At 40.6% G+C, this 12,418-nt stretch overlaps 1 protein-coding gene across 6 annotated transcripts in view; it reads left to right on the forward strand.

Annotated features, from left to right (window-relative positions):
• Nucleotides 1-12,418, forward strand: part of App (amyloid beta precursor protein) — a 223,339-nt gene that overhangs the window by 112,932 nt on the left and 97,989 nt on the right. For all 6 annotated transcript variants that reach the window (XM_028757201.1, XM_028757202.1, XM_028757203.1 and 3 more), the window contains exon 6: nt 7,437-7,639. In XM_028757201.1, coding sequence (XP_028613034.1) covers nt 7,437-7,639 — 203 coding nt within the window. The remainder of the gene's footprint in view (nt 1-7,436; nt 7,640-12,418) is intronic.

Genomic DNA, 12,418 nt, shown 5'->3' on the forward strand with positions numbered 1-12,418 from the left:
AGAGAGAGAGAGAGAGAGAGAGAGAGAGAGAGAGAGAGAGAGACTTGGTTAGTTTCTTGCTTTAAGACAATCCTGGAAGGCTTAGTAACCATTCAGTTCACAGATCACCTGCAGCTTTATATTCTTTCTCTTGTTAGAAGAAAGCAGAAGGGAAGACTGGGCACACATTTCCTCAAATGCTTGTTTTCACAGGGTCTTCTCCAGCTGCCTTTATTCAATACTTTTCTCATGACTGGGACCAAATACCAGAATAGGCTATAACCTAAAGTTTCCTATGAAAGACCCACTTCTTAAAGGCTTCATGGCCTCCTTAAACCATGCTACCACCTTCTAGGAATGAAGCATTCAAATACAGGAGTGTATTGGGAACACTTCACACACAGGCCATAGCACTGCTTTGGAAAGTCCAAATGCTCATCCCCGTATTCATCCCATGTGTCCTACATAGCATTCCTGAATTCGTTTCCCCTTTTGTGCTCAGCACCTAATACTGTGCCAGTATACCATCATTTCTTTAGTTCCATAGTCTTTTTCAGTCTATAGGATGTGCGTACCAGGAAGGCAGAGAAATTCTCTGGTTTGTTTCTCGAAATTTCCCCAGAGAATGGAGCATGCCCGCAAACCTAGTATGAGCCCTGTTGACCAAATGGCTAGAGATCATGAATTCCCTGATCTCCATTTGTGATCTACACAGAGTCACCCATACGCACCAATACCCAGGTCGTCAGGAATTTGTTCCTTCAGAGGTTTCTGCCATAGCCTCTGATGAACCAGAATTTTGTTTTCTCACATCAAGGATTTAAAATGGTTCCAGGACTTTTTTCTCACTGCAGGTGTTTCTGCTTAATCCTACATGGCTCATAAAGCTGTCAGGACAATGCACTTTAGATTATATATGACTTTTCTTACTTCCAAGATAGCCTTGAAAAAAAAAAGCACTTTAGTCTTTGACTGTAATTATAGTCCAGATTTAGAAGCCTTGCCAGAATATCATTCTACCACACTTTTTTATGATGCTGAAATGTTTTAAAGAAAAGTTCAGTCAAGAGCATACTAAATATGTCTGAACATCTCTAAAACCACTCCACAGAACCCACTGCCACCCTCTCACCCACAAAAATGAATAAAAAATTTTCTGTACCGTCAGGTACTAAGTTCACAGATTGGTCTAAACTGTTTTTCGTGGTTTATTTTTAACATGATTTATTTGTAGCAGATCCTTCCTAACAACAGGTTTTTTTTTTCTAAATTATTTTATGATTATGGATTTTTTTCCTACATGTATGTCTGTGTACCAGATAGACCTACCCCGGCACTCCATGCAATGCCCAACCTTTGAACTTCCAATCTTCCCTCCCTGTTGTCCGCTCCTATCCAGCAAGATCAAACAGGTAAAAAGGTTTCTGGGTGCAAAGTACTAATATGCTAATGAGCAAGTAGGATGTATGTTCTGGAGACCGACCGGGACAGCATTTCAAGTACAGTGTTCATGGGTGACCCTGAGCAAGTCAGAAGATGCGATGGCTAGTGAATGGCAAAGAGTATAGTCTAATTGAGGGACTCAATGGTTGGATGAATGGTTGCATTGCCTATTCATTCATTAGCTTATATTGAACCTGCATATATCTCTCTTACTTCCTTGTTTATCCACTAAGGGAAAAAGCCTTGGTTTCCTCTGTCTTTCTTTTAAAAACTCAGTGCCCCTGTGAACTTATGTTGGGATCATAATTACTTGCATATTGCTCCCAATTGCATTATCAATGCAGATTCCAGCCTCATCCCTACTACCCAATGGCCTCTGGCTTGTACCGGTCACTTTCTCCTTGGAATTTCTAAAGCTACTATTATGCAAGTCCCCTGTTGGTCGCTGAGCAATTAGTATAGACTCTCTCACCCAGAAATAGGCATTACTAAATGTGTAATGACGACTCAGTCCAATTTCAAACCGAGGTTGGGACCAGCAGCTCACTCTTAATTGCCTGAGTCATGCAGTTTTGGTTTCTCAATCTTGTTATTTGTGATCTTCTTAAAGTGGCAGTCCTTAAGTTGAGGCTCCAGCTGGGTTTAAGAACCCTCCTCAGCAAGGAATACTTTAGCTGCAAATGTCAAAAATCATCAGGATTGGCGTAGTGGTAAATAGCTTAGAGCCTTTCCAGTAAGCCATGCTTCATTGATGGTCACCTTGATAAACCTAACTCCATCCCCTCATAGCTAATGGGCTTTTGCCTTTCTAGGTGGGCACACAAGGTAGGAGTAAAAAGGCAAAGAAATAAAGACACTTGGGCTACTTTTTCATCTAGATGTGGCTTCTTCATGAAGTACAAGCATGTAGCCTGGCTTCTGGTTTTTAAGAAATTGTCAATCACAAGGTCTCCAAGCTGCAAGGGATGCAGGAATGTGGACTAATGAACTATTTGGTTCTTATCCTCTCCTGTCAAGGGAGGGGGGGAAGGACTTGAGAATGATCTTGGGTAACTTACACAGTGTCTGCTACAAGGAGTTTATGTGGGTTTTCCTGAGAAAAGCATTCATCAGATTTTGTTTTAGATAACTTCTAACTGAAAAATTGATACTCTCTGCTAGCTGCTATGTGTCACCAAGGCATCTAGTCCCCCATATCTGCAGAAGATACAGCCCAAAGGGCTCTGTCATCACTGGGATCTCAAGTAATACTACATTTTGTATATACTCTTTGTTGCTTTCCTTCTATACCTGTGATTAGAGTGTGCACTCATCCACAGAAAGACATAATCAACAGATAATCAACAGATCATAAAGTGGAGTGATAGTAACGGTATGATCGTAACAGTTGTGTAACTAAGAATTACTTGAAGCTTGTGAATTGTTTCTGGAGTCTTCCATTAGATAGTATTAGAGTATGCTTGATCAGGTAACTCAGTGACATAACAGTATCCTAGAGTAAAATAGGAACTACATTCTAAGTCTACAGCATCAAAAGGAGACTCTTGGTGTATGTAGCTCTGAATTAGTGAAGGAGTCAATGTAAAGGATAATTTGGCTCATTCAACCTGGTTCGGTGAAGCCATGACAAAAATGTGCTGTAAAAATGAAAAATCATAGCCCTGTTTTTACTTTCTTCTGTTATAATTATCTTTATTGTACTGGGTGCTTGGAATAGGGAAATTTCTTTGCAAATCAGCAGACTCTGAAGATGGCAGTTTTGCTACTGAGAGTTTTTATGCCAGACCAGCCCACAAGTATTTACAACAAGAAAAGTGGTTTGTTACTTTAGAAGAATCCACTTTAAGCCTTTTTTTTCCTAAACAAGGGGTGTGCATAAACAAAGAACTCATAACACAACTCTACAGCTTTGCCTAATTTTAAAAACTGAAAATGATCAGGTCGTCCAAATCAGAACATGAACCCTTGCCAGCCACCCTCTCCTGAGGTCCAACTTTCTTCTCACTGGATCGTACAACTCCTGAAATTATCTACCTGGACGTTTGCATATTTTCATTGTTTCTATAAGTAGGTGGAACATGGTTCATACCAGTAATGACAGCATTTAGAGGCGGAGTCAGAAGGATCATGATGATATCAAGGTCATCTTACACTACAGACTGTAACCTTCTCTTAAAACATTATAAACAAATAAGTGAAAAAATAGACAAAGAGTGATCTTGTGGGTTTAGCATCTAACAAACAGCCTCTTGGAAGGAGAGTGTTCCTGACTTCATCTTTCTTGGCCTGTCCTTCGTTGACTATTTCCTTAGGACCACAAAAAACAAGCTTACCTTCTTCAATGTTTCTTCGTGTTCTCTGCAACTAACAATAATGATCTCAGACACTGCTTGCCTTTTCAACAAACTGATTTATTCAGTTGAAGAACTATGAATCCAAAGAAGGAAAAAACATCTGCTCATCTCAGGTTGTTTTCTTATGTTACTGGTGCAATGGTTTGTTTGTTTTTCTGTCTTCATGGCTATATTTTCTCTCTGCCTCTCACTTCAATTTTGGGAAACTCCCAGAGTCCCTCGTGCCTTTCCCTTCTTCCTTTTCATCAGCATGCATAGGTCTGAGCCCCATCTTTTTCAGTCATGCTCCTCTGGCCTTCTTATTGGTCACAACATGTTGGAAACTGGCTTTTGATTATTATTACTGCTGAAGTGGAGGCCTGATAGTAGATCACATTCTTATAACCATGGATATCGGAGCATCTCTCTGCCATTTCTTTTTCCCAGTTTCTATGACAGCAGGAAAAAAAAACAAATTAAATGTTGATACAGGCTATCAAACAATAAATAAAACTTCTAAAAGTCCTTTATTCATTTAATTTTTATGATATTTTCCTGTGATTTTGGCTTCACATCAAAATTGGGCAGGAGGTCCCAAGACATTCAGTTACCCCATACTTCGTATCTTCAAACCCCTACCATTGTGCCCACCAGAGGAGTACATGTGGCCCCTACTATCCTAGCATGTATGCAGAATTGCATCACAAGCCAAATGACCCTCAATGTGCTATGGGTTCACTCCGCTCCTCTATGAGCGTGAGCCACCACCCCGCACCCACTGATCCTTCTTATTCTATCCTTTTGCCATGCATGGAATGTCATATGACCATTTCAGAGAATGCAAACGGCAAAAGGCTTTGCATGACTTTCCAAAGAAGGAATGAAAGCTGGTGTGTGAATCATGCCGCCTAAGGAGACTCACAGGTGGCACCATCAAATGCAATTATATCAGGTTCAGCCTCCTGGGAAATGGTGATTCACCTTCGTGATAGCCTTTATCCTCCACCAAAGTACAGCCTTAAATGTGGACCTCACATCATGTCGGTGAGTCAATGCCTCATTGTCAGGTCCTCTTCTCACTGCATTCAGATACTCTTAGGAGCTTCTGTTTCCTTAATATTTCTCATTTTAAAACCTAGAGAAGGCATTTGCAGTATGTAAGTTGATGGCTTTTGCTGTTGGGGGATGGGATGTGCGTATTCTGCCATCTTAATAACAATCGTCTTCCTGTGTTTCTTGCCTGGCTTATGAAGAAGTAGCTCTGCCTCACATTTTCACAGACTTCTCCTTTTGTTTTCTGTCACTGTGCTCAGCTTTACACAAGGGTCTCATCTTTCTTACATCACAGAACAACTAACTGTCTGGCCTTTCAGCTGGTGGCAGGGAAGCATCTTTCTCGCCTGTTAATGCTTCCTGTTAGTCCTAGAAGCTGCAATTAGAAGTTGTAAGAGTGGCACGTTCAGGATTCTCAGAGAAGATACAGCCTCATTAAAACACAATTGTGTGCCTCTGCTTTAAATAGTGTCCAAATAGATAATTGAATTCATGGCCGTCTAAATTTAATTCCAGAAAATCAAAGCCACGGCAATAAGAACTGGACTTGAGTTCTCTTAGGTCAAATAATTTAATTTCTCAGCCAGTTGAACTATTATGCATCTCAGTTCTTAGTTATTATGACAGTAAATTATGCCAACAGAGGCAGTGAGGGATGATGGCAATGTAATTCCTTCTCTTTCCTGGCTAGGCACACACCAGAATGCAGATCTCTTAAGCAGCTTTCCCCACAGCCAAGGCTTCTGTGTGGAGCTTTATAAGCAGCCTTTAGGTAATAATGGAAGATGGATAGGCACCTCAGGGAATCCAACTGTGTATTTTCTTCACCCTTCCTGTCAGCCCAGGACTCACCAAAGCCTGGACCATACACCAGTTAGTAACATTGTTAGAACAGTCATGGGGTGAGATCATGGGTATTTCATGGTTTAAAGAGAATCGTGGCCTGGATTTAACTTTTCCCCCCTGCCATTGCTTTTGAATTACTACCAACAGTTGAGAAACAATGAAAATTGTGACTGTGATTTGGGTTGGACAAAGAAGCAATCCTGGCTGCAATCAGTGCAGGAAGCAACCTCTCTTACATTCACTAGAAGAATAATCTTGAGATGAAATAAAAGGATGTATCCCAGATAAAATCCGGGCCAGCTGTAGGTTTAGTTTGGAAATGTGGCCTCCGTAGTAGATATGTGCACAGAAAGTTTTGTGCAGGCAATCAATCAAAAAATCAAGTAGTTCTCCCTATTTATATCGAGGCAGATGGAGGCTTTAGCCCATCTGATTATCCATGCCAGTGTCTCATCTTTGTTTTCTCACCTATTTCTTCATGGTCTTGATAAAAATGTGAAAATCAGTTATAGTCTTCTACCTATCAACCCGTTATGCATTAACACTTCACTAAATTATTCAGCTTAATAATTTATTCTGTATATTTTAGCCAACTGTTTCAGAATTTATTGTCCTTTCATCATATTTCACCAGAATTGGGGAAATGTCCCCTTGAGGAACCAGACATAGTTTTATAGAACTTTTTTTTAAAGTCCTGCATCATGTGCTTGCACCCAAGGGCCTGCTATGCATCATTCATTATAGAACCTGTACAGAGTATCCCTGGAGTTGGAGGAAAACACAGAGGTCCCTTGGTACTACATCTATCTCTTCAAATTTCCTTTCCCTTTCATTTTCATTTTCAGGACAGCATCTCACTGCTATGTTGTCACACTGACTGTGAGAGGCTTTTCAACTTTCTGGAAGCATGCAAAACTATGACTGGGACCATCCCAGTCTCCAGCTCACATGAAATCTGATACATTCTACCACACCGGACCCACACTATTTTGACCTTTAAAACTGAGCTCTCTCCTTCCCCGACATTGTCATTCCAAAGCATCGTGGTGCTACAGCTAATGCAACCTCCAGATTTCCATTGCCTTTCACAACTACAAGCTCCATCTTGCTGGCCACACTCAACTTCAGGGTGATAGTTCCTATGTGCTCTGTTTGTTGCTGGGGACACTGACCTGGATATGGCCTCTCCTCTACTCATGTATAGAGTGCTTCTTATTTGATGGAGCTGTGCCAGAGAGTCTCAGTCTCAGCTATTTGTCTTGTGTTGGTTTTGTGATCTGGTCCAGCATGTCTCTCTGTCCTTTCCCTCCAGGCAATACAGGGCAGGATCTCCCTCCTTTTGTCTTCATCTGAGGGCTCTTGGCCAAGGTGACATTGGCAGCCAGATGCTTTCCACATGGGTTCCTTAGTAGTCTCTTAAATTGTGTCCTAGACATGTCCTTTAATGATTTTATCTTGCTGGTTGCTACCTGCCCTGTGTGCATCAGTACATAGATGTTTACAGTCACGTCATCTCTCTATAGTCTACATAATTTTGCCTTGTTCACAGAGTCATTTAATGGGAGTCATAGTATCTTCTTTCTACAGCCATTAAATAAAAGGCTATGTCCACCTGTAAAACATTTTGTAGACCTTAGCTAGAGTTCCTACTTAAGAAGATTTTTAACCTTCCTAGTGGTTTATACTCCCTCACACATTACCAAAGTTCCTTGGTCTTTTTTTCACTTTCCTAAACTTTCGTCCAGCCATGTATCTCACAGCTATTTTTATTTGTCCTTCCAGTGAAGACAAAGTAGTAGAAGTGGCCGAAGAGGAAGAAGTGGCTGATGTTGAGGAAGAAGAAGCTGATGATGATGAAGATGTGTTGGATGGGGATGAGGTGGAGGAGGACGCCGAGGAGCCCTACGAGGAAGCCACAGAGAGAACAACCAGCATTGCCACCACTACCACAACCACCACTGAATCCGTGGAGGAGGTAGTCCGAGGTAAACCACTGTTGGGTTTCTATTTAAATGCCTTGGGATGAAAGAAAGCAAAATGGGAGGGGGGATGATTTCAACCAATGCTTCCCTTCTCCAGCCCCCTGCCCTCACCTCCCTCCCACCCCACGCCCACCCCTGAAGTCACAAGGCTTCTTGCACTTGGTTTATTGCTGGTGTTGGTTTGGTTTGGTTTGACAAACAGTCCAGCAGTCAGTTTAAACTAAACCACATCTCGTGTGCGTGTCACTTCTGTGCCTTGTGTATACTGTTTAAGGAATCCTAGACTATATTTATAAGACCCCGCCTAACCAGAAGCGATTATAGACAATTCCAATAAAGTTTACTTGTGTGAATAGCTTTTATTAGATTTTACTAATTTTTACTAAATCTAATTTTTTTTTTTACTTAGTGGAATTTTTCATATGATTTGATAAGAATCACTTTATTTCATGCTGTGAAATTCAACATGGGCAATTTGTGTTACTTGTTTAATTGGGATATATGGCAGCACCTTCTTCAAAAAACAGGTGTAGTTCCAATACCTTAGCTAATCTTCCTCCTGCAAATGTTGTGAACCAAATGAACTAAAACAACTTTTCATCTCCAGGAAAAGAAAGCAAATATTTTATCTAACGTTAAACAACCAAATGTTATGCCAACTAGTGTGTTTGGGGGTTGAGGGGTTTAATGGGTATGTTAGGTTTTTCCCTACAGTAAAATCTGCCTCTAGATCTAGATTGAATGAACGTAGGTTGGCTTCATTTTAGTGTAATGCAAACGATAATAACCTTCATCCACGACACTGTAAAATTTCGTTTCTCTTTTGATTAAAGTGTAATGATTACAGCTCATTAGAGTTTAATATGGGAGACTGTCCAACTCAAATACATTGTTAATTATTATTGTTAGTGGCTCCCTCTCTCCCTTTGCTGCATTTTAAAGAACTTTATTAAGGTAAGATATATTATATATTATAATATTAACTCATTTTCTGTATCTACTTCAGTGACTTTAATAAATTTACTCAGTTATTTAATATCACTATAATCTAGCTGAAGGCCATTTCAGCACCATAATGAGATCCCCCCTCCACGACCTCTCACAGAGTTGATCCTCACTCATGGCCCCATCAGCTGCTGGGCTACTTTGGCCTCCACTGAGTTGCCCTTCTCTGAATATTTAATACGTAAGTGAGGTTGTACCCTGCACAGCTAAATGACTGACTTGCATCCCTTAACAGTGTTTTGGATTTTGTGGGTTTCACTTGAAGTTTATGTTAGTAATGTATTGAGCACTCAGCCACCTTAGATCTAATGGAAGTATTCAGCATTCTTTAGGAAGAGCATCCAGTTTCAGATAGACAGTTTAGTTTTGTCGATCCCTACTTAAGGCAGCTTCTTATTTATTTCAGCTTTTGAGCACATTCGAAAGTAGAGGTATCCTTGATCTGAATGAAATGCTCTTCTTCATATGCCCAAGGCATCTTTTTCCAGAAACATTTGAAAATGTCTCTGGAGGCCAAGACAGGCAGATCTGGCCTAATGAAATTTTCAGCCCTGATTTTCTCAGCAAGGAATGAGGTGTTTTTTTACTCTGCCCCCTCCCCCCCACCCTGATTTTTTTTCTTGGCATCACATTACAGTGACTGAATCTGCAGTGAACTGAGGTCTTTAGAAGTAGAGAAACCTTGTTTGCTGCCTGTAAGTCTGAAGGGCACAGGTGATGAGCACAGCACACACAGGCTCATGGTGGTCATGAGTGCTGAGATCTAGGACAAAATCAAAGCCAACAGAATGCAAAATCATCTACTTTGTAAACATAAGAAAACAGAGACTGCTTCAGAACGAGCTTTCAGATTGGCCAAGGAAGGTTCTTAAGCGTAGATGGCATTTAAACATGACAGGGGAAGTGTCTCCAGGTAAATTCTGTTACGAGGCACATCAAAGTCAGTAGGAAACATGGAACAAACCCTATGGTTTGGTGGAAGATAAGAGGCACTCTTGGGAGACAGGACTAGTCGGTGCCCTGTGGGAGAGAATCTGAGAAAACTGGGGTGGGATCGAAACGTGAATGTGCCAGGGTTGACAAGTACAGGTGTTGAGAATGATGGGAAATAGTATGAATTTGACCATCACAAGTCGCAGGTAAACAAGGAGTGGTGACCTTAGACTTACGTTCTAACCAAGATGGAGTTTTCTCGAGATCTGTGATCTCTTTAACGTCCAAGTTTTGTTATTTTCTGAATTTGTCCTTCCTTTTTTTTCAGTTTCACGAGTAACTTTGTAATTTTAGATATTTAGTTTTGGCATACACCTTTCCATGTAAGATGTAATTTTAGATCTTCAGATAGAACATGCACACTATGGAATTTTTCTCTAGAAAGCCAATGGCAATTGAGAACTAAAAGAAATCTCTAGGCTAGCTGTTTATAAGAAAAATCTAAAGCAAGCACTAATTTTAAAGATAAGCAGGACCTGTGGATTGGCACAATAGGTAGAATGCTTGCTGCAAAGGCAGGAAGAGCTTAGTTTGAATCTTTAGAACTCCGCGTAAAAAGCCAAGCATGGTTTTGTGAGCCTGCAACCCAGAACTGTGGAGACAGGAAGATTGTTAGGGGATATTGGTAGAAGACCTTGTGTGGAGGAAGTAAGATGGTGTCAAAGCAGGACATCCAACATCCTACTCAGGAAAATGCAAACATGTACATACAACACACACATACACACACATGAATGCACATACACACACGCACCCATGCACACACATACATACACTATAGAATTATAAAAAGTTTTTTTTATGTGAACCCATTCATTCTACGTAAGGCTTATAGAATGAAGCAATGGTATAAATTTAGGCAAATCTTTCTGAAATGTTATAGGATATTATTTAATGATGCTGATGTTTTAGATGGTAGGATTAAGGCAGACAACCCTCCCCTTTATATTCCTAGTATAGATGGTGACTGCTAATTCTTCCCAGTAGTAGGAACAACAGCAGTAGCAGAGCTGATTACACACTTTTTAAGATTCTTCCCGCAAAGCCTGCTTCTGTGCCTTGAAAGCAAACACTACTTGCAGAGAAAAGATTAGTATTGCAGTCTTATTTTCAATGTTTTGGCCTCTGAAAGGAAATAAATGTGATTTACAACCATTCGTAGAAAGAAAATCATTTCATCATCTCCAGGCTCCAGCAACTAAGCCGAGCCCTTGCTGTGCTTCCTAAGAACTAGGTGCTCTCATAGCCCGTTGGCTCTTGAGAGAAATAAACATAGGGAAGAAAACAAGCTATTGTTACCTGATCATAAAATTGCTAACCCCAGTTGTCTGTTCTACATTACTGATTTCAGAGAGAAGGGAACTCTTTGGAGGTAAGCTCCTTACTGCAAATCCATTCAGCTTCTAAGCTTTGCTAATTAGGAAGATGTTGGATATCAGTCTAACGGCTCAAGTTGTTACCAGTTAAGTGTGGCAACAGTGTCAGACTCTTGTGCTCAGTGTTCAGATCATAAAACCAAGTTGTGAAGGTTTTCTTTTCTTAAGTGGGAATGTTATAGAAACTGGCTTAGCCTTGGCTTTTTAACCTTCCCAATTCTGCCTGTTCAGAAAATCTCTATTTTTACCTTATGTTTATTTATTCAGCAAATATTCTTTGTGCCCTGCTTCCGGCTAAAGTCTTTGCCGCTGTACAAAGTATACATCAGGGTTAGCACAGTCACACTTCTACCTGCTGGGAGACTGTGTCAGATCCATGTTGGAGTTCTTTATTGCAGACATAAGTGTTCTGGGTCACTATTTCCCTCATTCTTTAAGGCTGTGTCTTAGTCAGTGTTTCTATTCCTGCATAAACATCATGACCAAGAAGCAGTTGGAAAGAATTTATTCAGCTTACATTTTCACATTGCTGTTCATCACCAAAGAAAGTCAAGACAAGAACTCACACAGAGCAGGAACTTACAGGCAGGAGCTGATGCAGGGGCCATGGAGGAATGTTTCCTTCTGGTTTGCTTCCCCTGACTTGCTCAGCCTGCTTTCTTATAGAACCCAGGATTGCTCGGGATGGCACCATCCACAATGGGCCCTCCCACCCTTTATCACTAATTGAAAAAATGCCTTACAGCTGGATCTCAAGGAGGCATTTCCTCAAGGGAGGCTCCTTTCTCTGTGATAACTTCAGCTGTGTTGACTCACAAAACCAGCCAGTACAGGTTGTGATTCTGCCTTTTAAGCCTTACAGCTGTAGTGTGCAGTAGAAAAGTTATTTCCCTTATTTCAGGTCAGGACAATTACGACTTAGGGAAACTTTAAAACTACATTAGTCATATAAGCAGTAATTGATGAAGCTAGGATTTGGGTCCACATGAGCTAGGCTATTTCAGTTTCATTAATGCCCAAATGATATTTTTACTTTCCTTTCTAAATATATATTCTTCCATTTAACTTACACCTCTTGTAAGTGCTTGTTGTTTTGCTATTGACATGGATGCATCTTTTATTTCTGAACCATACATTTCTATAATTTTCTTTTTTAAATTAAATCATAGTAATGATCAGGTAAGTCGAGTAATACATGATTAGGGGTCAGAATACTACATTCCAGGGGCCACAAATAGCATGTTACCTATTTGGTAAGTCAAGGGTTTCCCTGGGAGACACTCAGCCGCATTCATTTGTATGTTGTCTCTGGCTATGTTCCTGCTATGAAAGCAGAGCTAAGGTGCTGGATAGTTAGAAAGGAGATTACATTGTCAGAAAAGACCAAGGCATGGACTGTTTCTTAGCC

Source organism: Grammomys surdaster, unplaced genomic scaffold (genome assembly GCF_004785775.1).
Source record: "Grammomys surdaster isolate TR1022 unplaced genomic scaffold, NIH_TR_1.0 126153, whole genome shotgun sequence".
Classification (NCBI taxonomy): Eukaryota; Metazoa; Chordata; class Mammalia; order Rodentia; family Muridae; genus Grammomys; species Grammomys surdaster.